Below are 25,115 nucleotides of genomic sequence, written 5' to 3' on the forward strand. Positions count from 1 at the left end.
TAAATCACCACTGTACAGACAAAGTGTTTCATTGCTTTTTATTATTAGACCAATTGAAATTTACTATGTTTTCTTTCACACCTCTTGTCAATTTTAGACCATCAGTCCTAAAACAAGGGCTTTTGGAGTAGAACTTCCAGTCATAAGTGTCAATTTCCTCTCTGAAAATAGAGAATGCATTTGAAATAGCTGTTTATCAATGAACAGTATTTGGTGATGACAGTTGAAAAATGATGCATTTTTGAGCTGAATGAAGAGCTCTTATTAAACAAGTATTCTCAGGTGCATCTAATACTCTTTTACAAACAACTAACTACTCAAATTGGTTTACTAAGTGGCTGCCCTTGCTACATCCTCTGTATTCCATGTTCATAGGTTAGGTATTAACCAATTAGGTCTAATAAAATTTGTGTTTCTCCAAATTAATATCTATCAGTCAAGAGAAAATAGATGCTTTTTGAAAAATTGGGGGACATATAAAATGTACTTTTTAAAAAGGGAGAAACATTTGTTAGTGAAAGTTGGCATCAAAGAATTGAGCGGAGGAAAAGAATTTAGAAGGTGTGATATTGTGATTTATAATAAGATAATATGTATTTATTTTTTCATCCCCGCTTCTGGCACAGAGTTCCAGAAACTCTTGGAATTTCCCAAACGATAAAAGCAATGGGAACAACTTTTGTTATTATAGTTGGTCTCTTTTCTTCATTTCCTGAAATTACTTCAGAGCCATAAAAGTGAAATGAATGCCTTGTTATTTTTGACAAGCACCTTTAAACCACAACTGAGTTTATGTGAAAAGGGGTGATTTGGGGAAATCCCCTAAAGATTGCAGGGGCAGGAGCGGGGGTGCTTATTGTCAGGAAAGCAACCTTGTTAAAGGAAAGTTGGAACTTTCAGTTCTACCCCTCTCTGCCCCCTGAACTTTTGGAAGGGAAGAGGGGCTGGAGATAGAGTTCAATCACCTCAAGCCAATGCTTCAATCAATCATGCCTAGGTACTGAAGCCTCCATAAAAACCTAAAGGAGAGGATCTGGAGAGCTTCCAGATTGATGAACATGTGACCATGCAAGGAGAGTAGATTATTCAGACTGGGCATGGAAGCTCCTTTCCCTCTCCCCATATTTTGACCTATGCACCTTTTCTATCTGCTTGTTACTGAGTTATATCCTTTCATAATAAACTAGGAATCTGGTAAGAAAAATGTTTCTCTGAGTTCTGTGAGATGCTCTAGAAAGTTAAACAAACCTAAGGAGGGGATTTTAGAAAAGTTCAATCCACAGCAAATGGGTTAGAAGCATAGATGATAACCTGGATTTGTGGTTGGCATCTGAGGTGGTGGGGGAAGGGGCAGAAAGATGGTCTTATATTAATAAAACTAAGCCCTTAACCTGTGGAGGCTGATGCTATCTCTGTATGCTGCTGCTGCTGCTGCTGCTAAGTCACTTCAGTCGTGTCCGACTCTGTGTGACCCCATAGACGGAAGCCCACTAGGCTCCCCTGTCCCTCGGATTCTCCAGGCAAGAACACTGGAGTGGGTTGCCATTTCCTTCTCCAATGTGTGAAAGTGAAAAGTGAAAGTGAAGTCGCTCAGTCGTGTCCGACCCTTAGCGACCCCATGGACTGCAGCCTGCCAGGCTCCTCCATCCATGGGATTCTCCAGGCAAGAGTACTGGAGTGGCTTGCCATTGCCTTCTCCGTATCTCTGTATAGATACTGTCAAAATTGAGTTGAATTGTAGGACAATGAGCTGGTGTCAGAACATTGCTTGTGGGGTGGGAACACCCTCCCCTCCACTCCACAAGCAGAGTTGAATTGGATGTACAGCCTTTAGGAAACAAATAATGTTTCCTGAATTGATAAAAATTATATGAGCCAAAAATAAACAATTATATGAGCCAATAACACTGATAAAGTTTGTATTTAAGCAAAATGAGAGAAAATGTTTATAAATAAAAATTTACAAGATTATCTTTGTAGAAGGTATTCATTGTTCCTGATGTATATGCAGTAAAGGTTTTTCAACTTCAGAACTACTAAGTGACAGCTCAGCAATACCCATGTCAATATTTTTCACTTTATGAACTCAATAGGCATAGAAATATATAGAGAGATATATGAAAGAAATAGCAATTCAGATGTATAACTATAAATAACAGTTACATAATGCCTAAAAAGTGTTAGGTGCTATTCTAAGCACACTGCATATTTTAATCAATTTAAGCTTCATTAAAAAACCTATGAAGTAGCTCCTATCATCATACTTACTTTACAGGTGAAGAAACTAAGACATAATAAGAATGAATAAATTAGCCAACAAATTGAGAGAGCATATAAAGATGAACTCCAGATCTCTAACTCCTGGAGCTGGTATATACGGCATAATCTATGCCTTTTATAAAGTGGTATATTTTATATTCCCAAAGATATATATCCATTTTACCATCTAAAACATTCTAAAATTATGGCTGTTTCCTCCTCGATAATTTGAAAACCTGGGAATCTCAGGCCAATACTGGAGATTGTGTTTTGGAGGAGAGTGGGATGTAGTTAAGGAAACAGTGCTCTGCACCAGCTGCAGGTTTCTTCCTCGTCTTCTTGAGAAGAAAACTGTAATAAATAACTGAGGACTGTGTGTGCCTTTCATTGATCTCCCTTAAGTCCTTGATACTGAAAACAATAGTCAGTAATGGGCTTTGAACTAAAATCTAAGTAGAGAAGTTTAACTGTAACATGAACAAAAGTGAACAACTGGGATACTCTCTTGGAAGGTGAGCTCGTAATTTCCAATGGAAATTTAAAAAGAACTTGCACTCGATCTTCTTTTAATTAAAGCATTTAGGTCTTGCTAGTACTACATTTGAATGAACTATATGCACACTTCAGATCTCATTAAAAAGAATAAAATTATCATCTTCTTATGGATAAAAAAGAGTGACCAAAATAGAAAATTGTTTCTGCCATGTCACCCTCCAGGAAAGAAACGCCACAGATTGACTTTTCCAAAATAAATATATTGTTAGAATTTCCCAAGATTTAACTGATCTAGTGTTAATAATATAATATGACAAATCAACATACACAGTTATCCAGGCATACAATTTGCAGCCAGTTTATCCTTCTTGTTATATCTGGACATTCATTTAGGTTCAGTTCAGTTCAGTTCAGTTGCTCAGTCGTGAGTGACTCTTTGCGACCCCATGAATCACAGCACGCCAGGCCTCCCTGTCCATCACCAACTCCCGGAGTTCACTCAAACTCATGTCCATCGAGTTGGTGATGCCATCCAGCCATCTCATTCTCTGTTTTCCCCTTCTCCTCCTGCCCCCAATCCTTCCCAGCATCAGAGTCTTTTCCAGTGAGTCAACTCGTCACATGAGGTGGCTAAAGTACTGGAGTTTCAGTTTTAGCATCAGTCCTTCCAATGAACACCCAGGATCGATCTCCTTTAGAATGGACTGGTTGGATCTCCATGCAGTCCAAGGGACTCTCAAGAGTCTTCTCCAGCACCACAGTTCAAAAGCATCAATTCTTTGGCGATCATCTTTCTTCACAGTCCAACTCTCACATCCATACATGACCACTGAAAAAACCATAGCCTTGACTAGACAGACCTTTGTTGGCAAAGTAATGTCTCTGCTTTTTAATATACTATCTAGGTTGGTCGTAACTTTCCTTCCAAGGAGTAAGCATCTTTTAATTTCATGGCTGCAATCAGCATCCGCAGTGATCTTGGAGCCCAAAAAAATAAAGTCTGACACTGTTTCCACTGTTTCCCCATCTATTTCCCATGAAGTGATGGGACCAGATGCCATGATCTCCGTTTTCTCAATGTTGAGCTTCAAGCCAACCTTTTCACTCTCCTCTATCACTTTCATCAAGAGGCTTTTGAGTTCCTCTTCACTTTCTGCCATAAGGGTGGTGTCATCTGCATATCTGAGGTTATTGATATTTCTCCCGGAAATCTTGATTCCGGCTTGTGCTTCAGCCAGCCCAGCATTTCTCATGACGTACTCTGTATATAAGTTAAATAAGCAGGGTGACAATATACAACCTTGATGTACTCCCTTTCCTATTTGGAACCAGTCTGTTGTTCCATGTCCAGTTCTAACTGTTGCTTTCTGACCTGCATACAGGTTTCTCAAGAGCCAGGTCAGGTGGTCTGGTATTCCTATCTCTTTCAGAATTTTTCACCGTTTATTGTGATCCACACAGTCAAAGGCTTTGGCATAATCGATGAAGCAGAAATAGATGTTTTTCTGAAACTATCTTGCTTTCTCCATGATCCAGCGGATATTGGCAATTTGATCTCTGGTGCCTCTGCCTTTTCTAAAACCTGCATGAACATCTGGAAGTTCACGGTTCACATATTGCTAAAACCTGACTTGCAGAATTTTGAGCATGACTTTACTAGCGTGTGAGATGAGTGCAATTGTGCAGTAGTTTGAGCATTCTTTGGCATTGCCTTTCTTTGGGATTGGAATGAAGAATGACCTCTTCCAGTCCTGTGGCCACTGCTGAGTTTTCCAAATTTGCTGGCATATTGAGTGAAGCACTTTCACAGCATCATCTTTCAGGATTTGAAATAGCTCAACTGGAATTCCATCACCTCCACTAGCTTTGTTCTTAGTGATGCTTTCTAAGGCCCACTTGACTTCACATTCCAAGATGTCTGGCTCTAGGTGAGTGATCATGCCATCGTGATTATCTTGGTCATGAAGATCTTTTCTGTACAGTTCTTCTGTGTATTCTTGCCACCTGTTCTTAATATCTTCTGCTTCTGTTAGGTCCATACCATTTCTGTCCTTTATCGAGCCCATCTTTGCATGAAATGTTCCCTTGGTATCTCTAATTTATTTGAAGAGATCTCTTGTTTTTCCTATTCTGTTGTTTTCCTCTATTTCTTTGCATTGATCGCTGAGGAAGGCTTTCTTATCTCTCCTGGCTATTCTTTGGAACTCTGCATTCAGATGCTTATATCTTTCTTTTTCTCCTTCGCTTTTAGCTTCTCTTTTCACAGCTACTTGTAAGTCCTCCCCACACAGCCATTTTGCTTTTTTGCATTTCTTTTCCATGGGGATGGTCTTGGTCCCTGTCTCCTGTACAATGTCATGAACCTCCTTCCATAGTTCATCAGGCACTCTATCTATCAGATCTAGTCCCTTAAATCTATTTCTCACTTCCACTGTATAATCATAAGGGATTTGATTTAGGTCTTATCTGAATGGTCTAGTGGTTTTCCCTACTTTCTTCAATTTCAGTCTGAATTTGGCAATAAGGAGTTCATGATCTGAGCCACAGTCAGCTCCTGGTCTTTAGTGTCATCATTGTTTAGTTGCTGAACCATGTCTGACTCTTTGTGATCCTATGGACTGTGGCCCTTCAGGCTTCCTCTGTCCGTGGGATTTCCCAGGCAAGTATACTAGAATGGGTTGCCATTTCCTTTTCCAGGGGTCTTCCTGATGCAGAGATAGAACCCATGTCTCCTGCTTGGCAGGCAGATTCTTTACCACTAAGTCACCTGGGAAGCCCATGAGTCACATTGCTTAAGGTTAGCAATTGGAGTGGTAGACTTAATACATCTTTCTTGAAATTTTATTTTATTTTACTTCTTGCTGCTGCAGCAGTTTCTTTGCTCCTGCTTTTACATTTTCCAGGCTAAAAAATTTGATTTCACATTCTCTGATACAGACTTCAAAGTTCTTGGTTGCTATTTCTTTCTGTGATAGAATGTCCTCCTGAGATTTTACTGCACATCATCTTGGCCTTACCATAGAGGATTCTCTTTGGCAAATCTGAGAATACTGGAATCTCTTGCTATTAATACATGTATAACAATGAGTGCCCTGAATCTGCCTCAGAGGAAATCTAGCCAGGCCCAGGCTTCACTCAGTTTTAAAGCTTTCAGGCAGGAAAACTTCAAATTTAAGGTTGCTCCCAATTTAATAAAAGCTATGTTAGTTTAAATTAAACAAACAAAAATCTCTTTTTCTGGATGTTCCTAATATTTGTACTTGGAGTAAAATAGACAAACTGAAAGTTCCATTTATGCCTGTTATTCAACTCTTAAACCATTTCTTTCGAGATTCATCATTAGCCAGTGTTGAGGAATCTCGGAACAATTTCTTAGGTTATAAAGTGGAGTCCTATTAAATGTACTGCTACATTTACAAAAAATAAGCTATTTACTTTCTTTTTGAATTGGTTTCTAGACTAACTGAGATCCATATATGAGACAAATGCTTTCTGGGGCAAGGTAAGTTTTTAAAAATAACCTCACCATATGTGATCTGCCAGTGTTATAGAATCGAAAAGCATGCTTTCTATGTGAAAGTGTTATTCTGACTTCAACTTAACTTTCATATTCTCATTTTACTTTTGTTCTGATTTTTCACCTACTAATCTTGTTAAAATTACATAATTTTACGGTTTGATATATTTTGAATACAACTTTAATTTTGTTTTCATTTTCCAAATAGCAGGTTACATATCAGAAAGCAAATATAAAATAATGGATAAATCTATAAAAGAAAGAATAGAAATTCTGTTATTAAAAGTGATAGATATTCTCACCATTCAAACAGCAAAATAAGTCAGAGTTAATTACTCTATAGGAAAGACAATTGATCATCATACATACTTGTTGGAAGTCTAGAGAAAGCATACTATCTGTCACTGACAAATAGTACAGTGCTACCCACTCCAGGCATAAAGGAAAGGTATTCTTTCCAAGTCTGTGTATTATGAACATGATCAAGAATTTTTGTTATTAAATGAAAAATAAATTCCAACTCTAAATTCCAGTGCTTACTTTATTATATCATTTTATTCCAAAAATCCCAACCAAATAACCACAACCATGCTTACATTCTTTATTACTCAAATATAACACTAGAGCAATTTTCCAAATCCAATTAAATATTTTATTATAGTGAAATCAACATCCATATTGGAAGATTGGACAAACATCTGCTTAATAAACTAACCATGTTATAACAGGGATTTACTATTGGTAGTTATATTTTATGAGATATAATTTGACATCTGAATCTGCATAACCCTCTAGTAGAGATATTTTGTCCTAAATTTTATCAAGACAGTTGACTTATTTCTGGTGTCAGCATGTATAAAAGAGCTTAAAAAACAAAGTCCAAAGACTCATGTTCAAATTCAGATTCTACTATATAGTACAGGTTTGTACCAGCTATTTAACCCCCTATATCAATCCCCTTATATATGAGCTAATAATAATTGTTTTTTAGTGGGCTGTAAGGTTTGGAGAAGGAAATGGCAACCCACTCCAGTGTTCTTGCCTGGAGAATCCCAGGGATGGGGGAGCCTAATGGGCTTCCGTCTATGGGGTCACACAGAGTCGGACACGACTGAAGTGACTTAGCAGTAGCAGCAAGGTTTGAATAGTGTTGAAGTCTAGTAAGAGGTTTTTACTGCTATGAATTGTTTCCTTTAGTTGATTTAGTATTATTTTTTTAGGTGGGCAATGCTTTATTCTGGAAAGAATAGTTCTTAACATCACTAAGGAGAAATATAAATCCCTCTGCTATACACTTGCTGATGGAATTAGTAAAGTTACTTAACATTTATCAGACTCAGATTCTTCATCTGTAAAGTGGAGCTAGTCTCCATTTTTACAGATCATTTGATCTTTTTTTACATAATTATTTGATTATTTTTAACATAATCATTACATAATCACTTTTTACATAATCCTTTGATTATGGTGGGATGATTAAATAAGATCAAATGTGTAAGGTATCTCAGCATAGCATACATGTCAGGTAAAGAACATTTTTTTCTCTTAGTTTTGCTTTTAAGTTTATTCCCTCATTTCAGCACAAAATAGAAATATCTATTGCTTTAATCAATATTCACAATAACAAACAGTATTTTAGCCATTTGAAACTAACCTCAGAATTTCAATGATCATCACTATCTATTTTACTTTCCTTTTAAGACAATTACTTAAAAGGACTTGTCAGATTTTTTTATTAGAAAATTTATATCAAAGTGACTTCTCTGACTTTTTTTTAAACTGCCCATGTAACAATAAAAACTTCATTTAAAAATCAAAAACCAGGGGACTTCTCTGGCAGCCCAGTGGTTAAGACTCTGTGCTTCCACCTCAGGTGGCACAGGTTCAACCCCTGTTTGGGGAATTTTCAAATGCCATGCAATGTGGACAAAAACAAACAAACAAAAAACATACTTCAAACTCAAATGTAATAAAGAAATTAAGAACTTAATTTAGCAGTTACCTGTTTCAAAATGCCTGCTGCCATTTCATGGCTACAGTCAAAGATGACATGGAATTCCTTGCCTCTTTTCATCTCTTTCAGTAAGGGTTTTGCATCCTTTGTATCAGCAGGTAGTTGACGGATCTTAAGTCGAAGATTGTATCTTGATGGAGCTTTGATGAGCTCCTGCAAGCGAATGAGACCTTTAATGAAAAAAAAAAAAAGAAGAACATTAGAGAAAAATCACAGCGGATCATAGAAATCACAAAACACACTACAGTGCCTGATTTTCTTGACCATGTACATTTCATGATGTGGCCACTAAAATTCCTACTTCAGAATTCCTAATCGCCAGTTGTTTTTGTTAATGTGCCATGTGCTCAGTCATGTCTGACTCTCTGTGACCCTATAAACTCTGCCAGACTCCTTTGTCCATGAGATTTCCCAGGAAAGAATACTGGAGTGGGTTGCCATTTCCTCCTCCAAAGGATCTTCCTGATCCAAGGATCAAACCTGCTTGTCCTGAAGCTCCTGCATTGCAGATTCTTTACCCTCTGAGCCATCAGGGAAGCCCCATTTTTGTTAACATTACTTCTAAAAATCTTAGGGTATATCTTAAAGAATGAAAGACATACATGGCTATTAGTTAAATCTAAACAATTTAAATACATAAAAGAGTATAGAATAAAATAGTCTCCCTTTGTACCCTAATTCTACGCCCAGAGGGTTATCATGGTTGATGGCTTGAAATATTATCTTCCATATATTTCTTATGTATTTGCACATATATAATAGAGGGTTTTATTTTACATTAATAGTTGTTTTGTGAGAATGTTTTACAGGTTATCATGTCAGTGACTACAGTTCTAGTTTGCCTAATTAATTAAACACTGTTTTTTAGTAGATACACTTAATGCAGTTATTCTCTGTTATTAAAAACTTCGATGGCTTCTTTTTTATTTATTTATTTACAATGAATTTGGTGTATATGTATACCTTCATTTGGAAACAGGAATAAAAATTATCTTATTATGACTTCCGTGGTGCCTCAGAAGGTAAAGCGTTTGTGTATAATGCGGGAGGCCTGGGTTCCATCCCTGGGTTAGGAAGATCCTCTGGAGAAGGAAATGGCAACCCACTCCCGTACTCTTGCCTGGAAAATCCCATGGATGAAGGAGCGTGGTAGGCTACAGTTCATGAGGTCGCAAAGAGTCGGACACACCTGAGCAACTTCATTTTCTATTATGACAAAAATATACTGTATATTAAAATAATGTAAGATCTAAAGAATAAAATCTAATTCTGGGAATTTTTTCATTCAGTTTTTAATTAAATAAAACATCCTCTTAGACATACAATGCTATATATATGTAAACATCTTTCAACATAGTTAATAAAATTAATATGACTAATTTTAAGTATTTTCATCCTTAGGACATGAAAGATAAAAAATATATAAATTCATAAATATACTTAATAACTTTTGCTTTTAAAGTATTGCCACATGAAATTTACTTTATTGTAAGTTAGTTTAGAATTTTGATATTTAAAATTTTGCAAATAATATTTGCATAAATTACACAATATATTTATCTTATTTTGTTTTATAAGTTTAAGAATTTACTAACAATAGTAAAATAAATATTACATAATGAATTGACATCAAATGTACCCATTGAACATAATATAATTCAGTGTAGGGAATCCTGTATGTAACGAGTACAGGTGTTAACACGGAATTGTACAAAGGCGAAAACAAATATGTGAGTTGATAACATGTGCTTAATTGTATTAGTGTTTAACATTGGATTTATAAAATTCTCTAAAATATGTATAAAATGCTATAAATTTCTTTGCACATGAGGTTACTTCACAACTAAGTTATAATAAAAATTTAAAGGATAGTGATGCTGGGAGGGATCGGGGGCAGGGGGAGAAGGGGACGACAGAGGATGAGATGGCTGGATGGCATCACCAACTCGATGGACATGAGTTTGAGTGAACTCTGGGAGTTGGTGATGGACAGGGAGGCCGGGCATGCTGCGACTCATGGGGTCGCAAAGAGTCGGAAACGACTGAGCAACTGAACTGAACTGAATATTGTTTTGGGTTTCCCAGGTGGAATAGTGGTAAAGAATCCACCTGCCAATGCAAGAGATGCAAGAGACATGAGTTTGATCCCTGAGTCAGGAAGATCCTCTGGAATAGAAAATGGCAACCCACTCCAGTATTCTTGCCTGGAAAATTTGATGAACAGAGGAGCCTGGTGGGCTACAGTCCATGGGGCCGAAAAGAATCAGACAAAATTGAGCAACTGAGCACACACACACACAGTAACATTGTTTAACAACTTTTTATAAATAGAGTATACTTGCTCTAAGGCAGTGGCTTCCAAACTTTGGAATGGATGACAGTAATCTGTGAAGCTGGGTAGAATCTAAATAACCAAGTCAGAATCTTCAGGGGATACAACTCATGCATGAGGATTTTTAATAATTGCTCCAGATGATTTTCTTAGTCATCAAAGAGTATGATCAATTTCCAAAGATAGATCCAATTTTTGGTGTCTTATGAGAGCTGCTCTTTGAACCAATTTGGCAGAGCAATATTATAGAATAATAAATATTTTATATTAACTAGTAGCATAAGACAATAAAATAATTCAAAAATGATTTCCACCCAGGAAGAATGAGTTAGAAAACTGTAAACAGAGTGAAGTAAGCCAGAAAGAAAAGCACCAATACAGTATACTAATGCATATATATGGAATTTAGAAAGATGGTAATGATAACCCTGTATACGAGACAGCAAAAGAGACACAGATGTATAGAACAGTCTTTTGGACTCTGTGGAAGAGGGTGAGGGTGGGATGATTTGGGAGAATGGCATTGAAACATGTATATTATCATATGTGAAACGAATCGCCGTCCAGGTTCAATGCATGATACAGGATGCTCGGGGCTCGTGCACGGGGATGAACCAGAGGGATGGGATGTGGAGGGAGGTGGGAGGGGGGTTCAAGATGGGGAACACATGAACACCCGGGGCAGATTCATGTCAATGTATGGCAAAACCAATACAATTAAAAAAATAAGAAAAGAAAACTGTAAATACAACTGACTGTAGGAATAAGAGAGAGAAAGAAAAAAAAATTCATTACTCATGCATCAAATAAATGTTTATTGGATTACCTCTAAAATGTTCTTAGTTCTAAATTTCTATTATTCTCATTATTTATATGAACACAGAGAATGAGATGGCTGGATGGCATCACCGACTCAATGGACGAGTTTGAGTGAACTCCGGGAGTTGGTGATGGACAGGGAGGCCTGGTGTGCTGTGATTCATGGGGTCGCAGAGAGTCGGACACGACTGAGTGACTGAACTGAACTGAACTAGGTGAATAAAGAAAAGAAAGCTACCCTTCACTAACTTATCTCACAAGATTTTGAGTGAGTCAAATGTAAATTTGGGGTATTTAGTCTATCAGAGTAGCAATACCCTGATAGTTTAGTGTGAATCTCTGTTCAAAAAACTATGATATGTGAATCTTTGAGCAAGATATTATATCTGAGATTTGTTTTGCTTTCCTCTTCTCTATTAGAGGGTAAAACCATATAACCTATATCAATATATAAATTAATACATAAAACACCAAAGGGGAACTGGCTATATTAGACTTTCAATAAGTAGTGGGATTTTATTATTGTTATTTGGGCTACGAAGGAAAGAATATAGTTATTTTTTAAATGTGCTGGTTACTAATCTATTCTTGGAAGTTATTTTGACACTGATATAGACTGAAAACCTAATAACATCAAAATATCAATCAAAATGTTGAGATAACTCATTACTAAAGAAAAAGTAACTATACAGTGAGAGATTAGCTCAACAGTTCTGAATTGAAAAAGCTCAACTGACTTGGAAGTAGAAATTATCAGAAGTATTAAATCCACAAATAGCATTTGTAGGGCTCACCCTAAGTATAAATATGCCAACTATTTTCAAGCGTCTTAAGAACTCATATGTATAGTCCGTTGATCCACCAGGTACGATAAATGTTTACTTCTCTTCACACATATACATCCCTGCTGGCATTAATGTAACAGATTTCAGTTTGCCAGCTTCCCTGAGGAATAATATTCAAGAGATAATTTTTTAAAAAAATAGCTGTTGTTAGTAGAACTTGCCATCTCCTACTTGAATTCAAGGGAATTGTTCTTCATTTATATATACAACATGTATTTATTGCATGTCTACTATGTATAAGACACTGTTTCATGGATAAATATAATGATTAGATTAATAGTATTTATTCAGTCTTTAACCACATGAGATACAGTTCTATAATGCTTTTCACAATCAGTTTTTGGAATAAAAATGGTTAAACATTTTAATCAAAGAGAAGAAATAAAGAGAGTTGTCAATATTGAAAGTAGAATCGCAATTTTTAAATTCCGGCTTTCTATCATCTTCTGCACAGGTGCGTAGAGATCTCTCTTGGCTTCTAAGATTTCATTACTCTGCCAAGTGCTGCTGTTTCTCTTTTATCCATATTTCCATTCTAGATCCTATGCCTTCCCTACTATTTGACATTTAGATACAAGCTCCTGTGTGAATTCTATTATTCAGAACACCTTGAAAGAATAAGAGAGCTGACAAAATGGAAGAAGTAGTCAAGACATCTGAAGAGTGGATGTTTACTCGGGAACTTAATATGAATTATTTGATGGCATCCCTGTAATTTAATATACGTAGATGAGGTTTTTATTGAAAGGAAAAAGGGTTTAAGCAATAGGAATGCCTTTTAATTACAATACTGGCCATGTATTTTCTGCTTTGCATCTCTACTGATCTTCCTACCTCCACCAGCATTCCTATGCAACATATCACAGTCTAAAACTGCCAATTTCAGATTACCCTAATCAATCCATCATACACAAGTCAATACTATTTTGTTGTAAAACAAAAGAGTTTCCTATTTAGGAAAAAAGTAAGCTCTTCAAAATAACTGGGATAGTTTATATGTGGTACGACAGCACAGTAATGCTCAAAATTCTCCAAGACAGGCTTCAACAGTACATGAACTGAAAACTTCCAGATGTTCAAGCTGGATTTAGAAAAGGTAGAGGAACCAGGGATCAAATTGCCAATATCTGTTGGATCATCGAAAAAGCAAGAGGGTTCCAGAAAAGCATCTACTTCAACTTTATCTACTACACCAAAATCTTTGACTGTGTGGATCACAACAAACTGTGGAAAATTCTTAAGGAGAAGGGAATACCAGGCCACTTTACCTGCCTCCTGAGAAATCTGTATGCATGTCAGGAAGCAACAGTTAGTACTGGACATGGAAAAAACAGACATGTTCCAAATAGGAAAAGGAGTATGTCAAGGCTGTATATTGTTACCCTGCTTATTTAACTTATATGGAGAGTACATCATGAGAAACACTGGACTGGATGAAGCACAAGCTGGAATCAAGATTACCGGGAGAAATATCAATAACCTCAGATATGCAGATGACCCCACTCTTAGGGCAGAAAGTGAAGAGGAACTAAAAAGCCTCTTGATGAAAGTGAAAGAAGAGAGTGAAAAAGCTGGCTTAAAACCTAGCATTCAGAAAACTAAGATCATGGCATCTGGTCTCATTACTTCATGGCAAATAGATGGGGAAACAATAGAAACAGTGAGAGACTTTATTTTGGGGACCTCCAAAACCACTGCAGATGGTGACTACAGACATGAAATTAAAAGATGCTTGCTCCTTGGAAGAAAAACTATGACCAATCTAGACAGCATACTAAAAAGGAGAGACATTACTTTGCCAACAAAGGTCCATCTAGTCAAAGCTATGGTTTTCCCAGTAGTCATGCATAGATGTGAGAGTTGGACCATAAAGAAAGCTGAGCACCAAAGAATTGATGCTTTTGAACTGTGGTGTTGGAAAAGACTCCTGAGAGTCCCTTGGACTACAAGGAGATCCACCCAGTCCATCCTAAAGGAAATCAGTCCTGAATATCCATTGGAAGGACTGATGGTGAAGCTGAAGCTCCAATACTTTGGCCACCTGATTCGAAGAACTGACTCCTTAGAAAAGACCCTGTGCTGGGAAAGATTGAAAGCAGGAGGAGAAGGGGATGACAGAGGATGAGATCATTAGATGGCATCACCAAACTTGATGGACATAAGTTTGAGTAAGCTCTGGGAGTTGGTGATGGACAGAGAATCCTGGCATGCCGTAGTCCATGGGGTTGCAAAGAGTTGGACATGACTGAGTAACTGAACTGAACTGATATGTGGTCCTGGCTTCCTATGTGGTCCTGGCTTCCCATGTGGCTCAGTGGTAAAGAACCACCTGCCAAGCACGAGATGTGAGTTCAATCCCTGGGTCAGAAGTATCCCTGGCAACCCACTCCAGTATTCCTACCTGGGAAGTCCCATGGACAGAGGAGCCTGGTGGGCTACAGTCCATGGGGTCGCAAAGAGTCAGACAGGACTTATTGACTAAACAACAACATATGTGATCCTGGCCTATGGTGCTCTGTTCAGAAGAGAAATAAAAGGGCCCAGCACTAAATAAAATAAAAGGGCAAAATCTACTTTGTTTAAAATATAGTTAACACAAATAATTTCCAAACAACAATTTTCAGAAATGTAGTTTATTAACAAATTTGGCACCTGGTTAAGTTATTTTATGGGAGGGTAGAATTGCAACACTTTAAAACAGTCTTTTAATTAAAATATCCCCTTTTCCCTAATGTAATTAGTTGATGTAATGATAATAAAATAGAAACAATTTGCACAGATGGGTTCCTGAAAATCTTCTAACAAAGAAGAGCACCACATTGCAATTATCCCTTTATTTTGGTAGATGAGTAACATTCTATCCCCACTAATTCCTTCACTGAGAGTACATTTTTTAAAGCTTTTTCTGCTTTCAGTTATTTTACAGTACTTAAAATCAAGGTTTATCTTAAGCTTACAGGGGACAGAGGTTTGAGATGCTCTTTTCAGAAGTTGCCATCAATTTAGTCCTTAAGGAGAATCCAGAAGGAGCATTTATGCACACTCCAGCTGGCACTTGCTTCTAATGAGATCAATCACATCCCTTCCCTGGGTCCAGCCTCCCTCAGCCCCAGGAAAGGAGTCCCAAGTTTCCTCCTGGGCTGACGTATCCATTTCAGTAGCCACACAGACTAGAGCTTTGCCACCTGGCTTATTCATCAGGCCTATTTATCATCTCAATGAATGTGGTCTGTGTTTAGGCCAGACTCCCCTCACCCAAAATGCACTGTATAAAAATGATTCATCCATGTTCGATCACCACCAATGTGTTTTTCAGTGGGGAAAAGACAATTTATGGAAAGGCCACGTATAACATTTCAGGGAGTTATTGCTATTGAATGTTTTGTTGGTGCTACAGAGTGTTTTAAAGAAAACTAAACAGAATATGTAAACCAGTTGTGGACCTTGTAACATATGTTAATGTTGTAAGTATAAAAGAAGGAAGCCAATTATTGTAAGACAATCATAAATGGCTTTGACAGGAGAGGTAGATTGACACAGATAAAAAACACTGTCTCCAAATTTTTGTCAGCCCTCCCCTCTTTGGGGGTGAGGTGAATTTGTTCAGCTCAGAGAAACTAGAAAATAAAGAAAAGGGGGGTCTAGGAAAAAATTGGGGAGAAGAAAAGATGAGAGGAAACGTCAAGTGTGGTTTTCATCTTCTTAAGAAAGGGAGAGAGCGCTATAGAAGCAAAATTAGAGGTCTGGTTTCCTGGAGGAAAAACCCTTAAATCCTAACACTAACTTTACAGGGGCTTCCCTGGTACCTCAGATAGTAAAGAATCTGCCTTCAATACAGGAGATCTGGATTCATTTCCTGGGTTGGGAAGAAGAACAAGTTCAGTCCCTAGGTTGGGAACATACCATGGAAAAGGGAATGGCTACCCACTCCAGTACTCTTGCCTGGAGAATTCCATGGACGCAGGAGCCTGGTGGGGTCCATGGGGTCACAAAGAGTCGCACATGACTGAGGGACTAAAACTTTCACTTTACTTTCACTTTCAAACATACAGACAGCTATTTACTTCTCTTTTTTTGAAATTTGCTATATTTTTAAAGAATGACAGAGCTGATATACAAGCATCTTGCACAGCTCAATACCAGAAAAACAAACAACCTGATCAAAAAGTAGCAGAAGACCTAAACAGACATTTCTCCAAAGGAGACATACAGATGGCTAAAGAAACATGAAACTATGTTCAACATCATTCATTATTAGAAAAATGCAAATCAAAGTGATGATGAGGTATCACCTCACACCAGTCAGAATGGCCAGCATCAAAAAATCTATGAAGAATAAATGCTGAAGAGGGTATGGAGAAAATGGAATCCTCTTGCACTGTTGGTAAGAATGTAAATTGATACAGCCATTATGAACACTATGGAGATTCCTTTAAAAACTAGGCATAAAACTACCATTTGAGCCAGCAGTCCAACTAGTGGGCATATACCCTGAGGAAACCATAATAGAAAAAGACTCATGTACCCCAATGTTCATTGCAGCACTATTTACAACAGCGAGGACATGCAAGCAACCTAGATGTCCATCAATAATGACTAGATAAAGATGGTAGACATAACAATGTTCAGTTCAGTTCAGTTCAGTTCAGTTCAGTCGCTCAGTCGTGTCCGACTCTTTGCGACCCCATGAATCATAGCACGCCAGGCCTCCCTGTCCATCACCAACTCCCGGAGTTCACTCAAACTCATGTCCATCGAGCTGGTGATGCCATCCAGCCATCTTATTCTCTGTCGTCCCCATCTCCTCCCGCCCCAATCCTAATCATAAGGGATTTGATTTAAGTCATATCTGAATGGTCCAGTGGTTTTCCCTACTTTCTTCAATTTAAGTCTGAATTTCGCAATAAGGAGTTCATGATCTGAGCCACAGTCAGCTCCTGGTCTTGTTTTTGCTAACTGTATACAGCTTCTCCATCTTTGGCTGCAAAGAATACAATCAGTCTATTTCAGTGTTGGCCATCTGGTGATGTCCATGTGTAGAGTCTTCTCTTGCTTTGTTGGAAGAGGGTGTTTGCTATGACCAATGCGTTCTCTTGGCAAAACTCTATTAGCCTTTGCCCTGCTTCATTCCGTGCTCCAAGGCCAAATTTGCCAGTTACTCCAGGTGTTTCGTGACTTCCTACTTTTGCATTCCAATCCCCTATAATGAAAAGGACATCTTTTTTGGGTGTTAGTTCTAAAAGGTCTTGTAGGTCTTCATTGAACCGTTCAACTTCGGTTTCTTCAGTGTTACTGGTTGGGGCATAGGCTTGGATTACTGTAATATTGAATGGTTTGTCTTGGAAACGAACAGAAATCTTTCTGTCATTTTTAAGGTTGCATCCAAGTAATGCATTTCGGACTCTTTTATTGACCATGATGACTACTCCATTTCTTCTAAGGGATTCCTGCCCACAGTAGTAGATATAATGGTAATCTGAGTTAAATTCACCCATTCCAGTCCACTTTAGTTCACTGATTCCTAGAATGTCTACGTTCACTCTTGCACGCTAGTAAAGTCATGCTCAAAATTCTCTAAGCCAGGCTTCAGCAATATATGAACCGTGAACTTCCAGATGTTCAAGCAGGTTTTAGAAAAGGCAGAGACACCAGAGATCAAATGGCCAACATCCTCTGGATCATAGAGAAAGCAAGAGAGTTCCAGAAAAACATCTATTTCTGCTTCATTGACTATCAAAGCGTTTGACTATGTGGATCAGAATAAACTGTGGAAAATTCTCAAAGAGATGGGAATACCAGACCACCTGACCTGCCTCTTGAGAAACCTGTATGCAGGTCAGGAAGCAACAGTTAGAACTGGACATGGAACAACAGACTGGTTCCAAATAGGAAAAGGTGTACGTCAAGGTTGTATATTGTCACCCTGCTTATTTAACTTATATGCAGAGTACATCATGAGGAACGCTGGGCTGGAAGAAGCACAAGCCGGAATCAAGATTGCTGGGAGAAATATCAATAACCTCAGATATGCAGATGACACCACCCTTATAACAGAAAGTGAAGAGGAACTAAAAAGCCTCTTGATAAAAGTGAAAGAGGAGAGTGAAAAGGTTGGATTGAAGCTCAGATCATGGCATCTGGTCCCATCACTTCATGGGAAATAGATGAGGAAACAGTGGAAACAGTGTCAGACTTTATTTTTGGGGGCTCCAAAATCAGTGGAGATGCTGATTGCAGCCATGAAATTAAAAGACGCTTACTCCTTGGAAGGAAAGTTATGAGCAACCTTGATAGTATATTAAAAAGCAGAGACATTACTTTGCCAACAAAGGTCCGTCTAGTCAAGGCTATGGTTTTTCCCGTGGTCATGTATGGATGTGAGAGTTGGACTGTGAAGAAAGTTGAGGGCGGAAGAATTGATGCTTTTGAACTGTGGTGTTGGAGAAGACTCTTGAGAGTCCCTTGGACTGCAAGGAAATCCAACCAGTCCATTCTAAAGGAGATCAATCCTGGGTGTTCATTGGAAGGACTGATGCTAAAGCTGAAACTCCAATACTTTGGCCACCTCATGCGATGAGTTGACTCAGTGGAAAAGAGTCTGATGCTGGGAAGGATTGGGGGCGGGAGGAGAAGGGGACGACAGAGAATGAGATGGCTGGATGGCATCACCGACTTGATGGACATGAGTTTGGGTGAACTTCAGGAGTTGGTGATGGACAGGAAGCCTGGCATGCTGTGATTCATGGGGTCGCAGAGTCAGACACAACTGAGCAACTGAACTGAACTGAACTGAGGAAACTAATTAATTCTCCATCTATATGCTGATGACTTCCAAATTTATATCTCTCATCAGACCATTTCCTTGAATTCTAGACTCCTAAATTCACTTTCCTATTTGACAACTACATAATAAAAAAATTAAAGTTACCCACAGAGAGTTCTGGCCTTTGCAATTAGCTCCTGGGTGGTAATCTCTAAGCCCCAAGAAGAGTATCTTTGTTTATACAGAGGACTTGGGCCACACAGGTTATATAACAATGTAATTAATTTATCTTAACGCCTTTGGGTCATGCTGCTGCTGGTGCTACTAAGTCGCTTCAGTCATATCCAACTCTGTGGGACCCCATAGATGGCAGCCCACCAGGCTTCCCCGTCCCTGGGATTCTCCAGGCAAGAACACTGGAGTGGGTTGCCATTTCCTTCTCCAATGCATGAAAGTGAAAAGTGAAAGTGAAGTCGCTCAGTCGTGTCTGACTCTTAGCAACCCTGTGGACTGCAGCCTACCAGGCTCCCCCATCCATGGGATTTTCCAGGCAAGAGTACTGGAGTGGAGTGTCTTGCCTTCTCCAGGTATTAGCAAACCCCTAGAAAGGATGGAGACCTACAGGTCAGTCAAGCAGGTGGTCAGCCATGTATATATGTCCAAACCAATAAAAACTCTGGACATCAAGTGTGAATTTTCTCGGTTGGCATTACTCCATGCCTATCATCACTCATTGTTTCCTGGAAAAGTTAGGACTCCCTCTAAAACTGTTGTTGGGAGAAGACAACTGGAACCTGAAGGTAGACCTTTCCTGGACTCTGCCCCATTTGCCTCTTCTCTTAGCTGACCTTATTCTGTATCCTTGTCATAAACTGTAATGGTGAGTATAACAGCTTTCCATCATTCTGTGAGTTCTAGTGAATTATCCAACCCTAACAGCCTATCTTAGAAAATGGACTGAACTGAAGTGTTACATGTAGTGTACCACTGCTCCCTGGAAGGTAGGGGCTGCAACCTATTACTCTTTTAGTTGATGCCAGAATATGTTTTTTCTATTTCTTCTTTTGTTGCTATGAGAAAAAGCAATTATGTCATTATTAAAAAGCAAACAGTGCTTTTGACCACATCAAAGCTAAAACCCTTCAGTCTCTAAAGCCTTTGGGTATAAGTTCAATATGTGCAAAGGTCAATTTTCTATTCAGAATGTTCCAGTTTGTGAAAGCCAATAGAATTAATGCATTTTCATTCTTTCTTACTGCTATTAAAATTTGGTTGCACAAATTCATGAGAAAATAAGCACCTTAGAGGCTGATTTACAACAAAGGTAACTTAAGTGCTGTGCTCACTAGGGGGTACCAGAGTCATGATAAGTGGCTTTGTCCTAGGCTCACCGAGCCCTAAATCTATCCTATCATTTAATTTTTCTTTGTCCTCTTCATATACCTGCTGAATGTGGGTCTCTGCCTGGTGTAACGAGATAGGGCAGGTAAAAAGCTGGACAGGTTAATGAGAAGGCAGTTGTATTTGTCAGGAGTCTTTTGGTAATATATGCAGATCTAATTCACACTACACTGAGCAAAAATGAGACTTAACTGCCTCTATAACTGAAAATAAACTCTGGGCCTGGTTGGAGACAGGAATTCTTTCTTCATTGCTCAGTTTTCTTTTCCTCTATGTTACTTTTGTTACCCCTTGATGTTTTCCCACTTGATGACACAAATGACCAACAGAACCTCACACTCAAGAAAGAGATCTGCCTCAAAAGTTCTATCCAAATCCTATGAAGGACTCTGTCTGGCCTGGGTTGGGGTTATTTGGTGGGAGTAGGAGGGACAAAGGAAGGACACACTATTGGGTTATGGGGAAAGAAAGCCAACCTCGTCTGAACCAGAGACTAGGAAGATGTCCTCAAAGGGATTCTGACTGAACAACACAAATGAAGGCAACCCAGAAATGTCACAGCAGTGTTTTAGAAATTCTTTAACAAGGATGACTGCACTTTGGTTTGTGACCAGTTTGGTGTTATTTTGATTCAGTGGTTGTTTACAATTAAAAGTCACTTCATAATTTTTAAATCAAACTGGGGCCCTTTTAATCTAACGGGGGTAGTGGCAAGTGCACAGTAATTAGTTCAGGATAATAAGCATTACCCAGGATGTCCTGGGCAAACCAGGAGTTCTGAGCAGTCCTCTTACTTCACAGCATCATTCATCCTTCATCATAGATATTTGACTGCCTGCTGTCCTGACAATGTTACTGACCCACCCCTAGAGAGACTGGCTCACCTTATTGTTCATTTCTGATGGCCACATTGCAGGTTCCTTTGTCTCAAGATGATCCTGCTTAGATGTGCACCATCCTTCTGTCTCTCTACCTCTTCTCTCAGCTTGTGATATCTCAACTTCGGCACTCCAGACAGTGGCTGATTAGGTAGCCTGCTGTTTTATCTAATTCCTACCTGTGTCCAGGTCAGTGAGGTTATAAAGCAGCAAATGGTCCTTCACAGCTTTTCTTTTGGCTCTGTCCCAGGATGCTGCTGTTACTGATTTTATTCTGCCACTTATCCATCAAATATGATTTAAAGTTAACATGATGAAACAGCTTAAGAAACTTTATAAGGTGGGCCCATGACTAACTATAATTACCTGAACTGCTGTGTGCTACTGGGAATGCCAAGCAGAATGTGACTCCGGAGAAGCTCAGGTTTTATCTTTTTGCCCCAGAAAAGAATACCATTAACCACCAATGTCTTCAGCAACTGTGTTCACTGAACATATATTTTATCTTATGAAAGACTGAAACACGAGAATATATCAGAAACATGACAGCACTTATTTTGTGCTTTGAATTGGCAGAAGTGAAATACCAAACCATATACAGTAGATATTTGCCATCTCAGAGATTATATGATAGTATCTATCATCTATAGGATGATAGACATGAAAATCATTTTTCTACAATGAATTTTGTATAATAACATGACTCTAAAGTGTAATGGAATTGCTGGGGATAGAATGTCTAAGAAGGGGTAACCATTTGTCAGGTGGAAAATGATGGGTTACTTGTAGAAAGAGTAAACTGCAGGTAGAAAACTTATGAGAATATGTAAAGTGTTATGAGAGTATGGGCAGTTCAAAAATCATGAGTTATTTGGTGGCTGCTACTAGAAAACTATGAGCTGTAACACAGTGGGAGGTAAAGTTGGACCAGTAATAGACAAAAACCAGTTATGAAGGGTACCTTTTAAGAATGTACTTTCTAAGCAAAGAAACTTCACAGTTTCTATTAGTAAAACAACAGTTCAGGCTGGCTTAAGCAGAAATGGAGATTTTTTTAGAAAAATCTAGGTAGTTTCATGAAAAAGAAATCAGTCATTCCTCAGAATCAGAAACAAGTAGGAGCAGGGTTATCAAGATATCATCTCTCACTTCTGTTCTTCTTTATGTGGGTCTGCTTCATTCTGTTCTTTCCAATGAGACCAGCTTTCTCTTCTTCACAGTTCACACAGGAGACGTGGCCACACTTCAGATTTACTCCTGAGTTTACTTGTTATACATACAGCAGCTGGCAGAGACCAGCTAATCTCTTTTGGTTCCAATTCAAAATTCCTGGAGAGAGGATCTAATTGGCCCAGCTGTGTTAGCCCTTGGTCTAATCAACTGTAGCCAGGGGCACTGACTTACCATAAAGATTGAATATTAGCCTTGACTCCACCTCTGAGGATGAGGAAGTTGGGGGAACCACTATGGAATCACTGAGTAAAGTAAGGCAAATTACATAAATAAAATTTGATGTTAAAACATCACTTTGTCTACGCAAGGAAGCAATTGTGTATGACATACTAGGGGACACTGAAATAGTGAAAGATATTAGCGGAAAGGAAGTTGTTTTGTGTTTTGGCCTCTATTAGCATAAATGAGAGAATAGCAGGAGACATTTTCTCTACACTCTCCCCTTTTCCTTAATTTTGGTAACATCCTACCATGTATCTATAAGCATTCTCTATTATCCACTTCTCTGGAGATACAATTTCTTATGAAGAAGAATTGCCACTGAATTTAACCACATCTTTAACTGAGGCAATATATATTGAAGTTTTGAAATTGACTTTAGCTCAAAAGACCTTTAGGTTGCTCAGAAACAAATGCCACATTGCTAGCATAATGCACTAACATTAATCAAGATCATGAGAGTGAAATATAATCCAATCTATTAATTTATAATGAGAAATGTATTTGTCACAGACATGGCAAAACTTGAATTGCATAACCCAAGCATTCTCAAATTACATGAAAAACCGTACAGCAATCTGAAGTTTACTTAATATCACTTTGGGATCAGAACAAAGGTAATTGACCCAAGGAATGTATTATCATAGATAGCACAATTGCAGGCTTGTGTTTTACCATAAGAACTCTGAAGAGGTACTGTTGTCAGTCCCAATTTGCAGATGAGATGAAGACACTGATATGTGGGTTATTATGTTCAAATACCATGTCTAGTAAGTCACAAAACCAAATTCCAACCCTGGAATCTTTCTCCAAAGTCAGTACTCAAACTTTGCATCCAGAGTACAAGATGTCTCATTTTCTTGGTAGTAAATCAACTAAAAATCTATTTTCCATTAACATTTTTAGGTGTGTCACTGCATTTTCCTGTTTTTGTCTAAAGAATGCAAATATCTATCTATCTTATCTTCTCCCTGATGGCCATAATCTTTCTTCAGATGTATCAGTTACCTTCAGACAGGATATAATCAAATCTTGCTACCTAGGAGGCACTCTGACTTCTAAAGTGGCTTTGCAAATTTTCATTCTCATTGATTATGTTTTGATTTCATAGTTTTAATTCTCAAAGCGTGACTTAATTTCCAGGTGTTTCCAAAGTACTCTACTCCCAATTTCAATGTGATAATGGTACCAAAGAGTCCATCAAATTGTTATGCAGGTTGAATTTTATTTGCCTATAATGAGTTTGATGAGTAAAACTATTCTATTTGCAATTTATTTATTATACAAACATAAAATCTGCCTTTTTACTTAAGCATAAATCTATTTTAAAATTTCTATACCAAAATATTTTTAGAATTTAAACTTTATATTTTCTTTCAGTTATATTCTTACATGTATATTTTTGCCTCTGATTATCATTTGTCACTTCTATTATTTTTCAAATACTTCCCACTTTCCCATAAATCATCCAAGAACTTTTCAGTCTTAATAAGATGAAGGAGAACTTCATCTTAATAAGATGGAAGAGTCTTCTATTTCTTTCTCAAATCATAAGCATATGCATGGCACAGTCTCTCTCATAACTGTTAGTAAGCAGTAGTCCTAGATTGTCATTCCATGTGGAACTCCTAAATACAGAGTCTAGTTAGTACCCCCACACACACCAAACACACACACACTTGTATATTTATATATTGTTCTTTGTCCCTGTTCCTTATCAGTACAATGCTATCTTGATATCACTACTGGTTGCTCCTTTATTTGTGTCTCTATGGCTCACTGAGATTCATCCTAAACAAAAAAAATAAAAAATAAACTATACATTATTTATTTTCATGCTTTCACAACTCAGAGGAACTTTGATCACGACATTTGATAATGTTTATAATCACTTACTATACATAAAATTAGTGTTTTACTAATTCTTCACAAAAATTTCAAGAGATACTTTTATCTTCTTACACAGGAAAAAGAGGCACAGGGATTTGAGCCAGTTGAAAATGGCTTAACTCTAATAAATGACAGAGCTGGAATCTGTATTCAGTACAGCTATATTTTTCTTATGAGCAACTGTTCTTAAGAATAGTTGGTAAAATGAGGTCAATTAGGTTGGGTTGTTCTGTTTCTTTTTGCCAAACCTGTCAAAATATATAGATAATGATTTGCCTTAAGAAGAATATTTGGCCATTTACATGAAAGATGGAATAAGTTTCTACCAAAAATTCCTACTCTACCAGAAATTCATGTATCAGACTTCCAGGGAAGAACACAGACTCTGCAGTTTATGTACTCAAATCTAAAATGCTCTTAGCGTATGAAATATGAAAATGTGTTTGGACC

At 37.9% G+C, this 25,115-nt stretch overlaps 1 protein-coding gene across 2 annotated transcripts in view; it reads right to left on the reverse strand.

Moving 5' to 3' along the window:
• Positions 1-25,115, reverse strand: part of GRIK2 (glutamate ionotropic receptor kainate type subunit 2) — a 772,190-nt gene that overhangs the window by 406,773 nt on the left and 340,302 nt on the right. For both annotated transcript variants that reach the window (XM_055433591.2, XM_088840933.1), the window contains exon 4: positions 8,274-8,455. In XM_055433591.2, the coding sequence (XP_055289566.1) occupies positions 8,274-8,455 (182 nt within the window). The remainder of the gene's footprint in view (positions 1-8,273; positions 8,456-25,115) is intronic.

This window comes from Moschus berezovskii, chromosome 10 (genome assembly GCF_049115385.1).
Source record: "Moschus berezovskii isolate FMDL1 chromosome 10, NW_MosBer_1.0, whole genome shotgun sequence".
NCBI lineage: Eukaryota > Metazoa > Chordata > Mammalia > Artiodactyla > Moschidae > Moschus > Moschus berezovskii.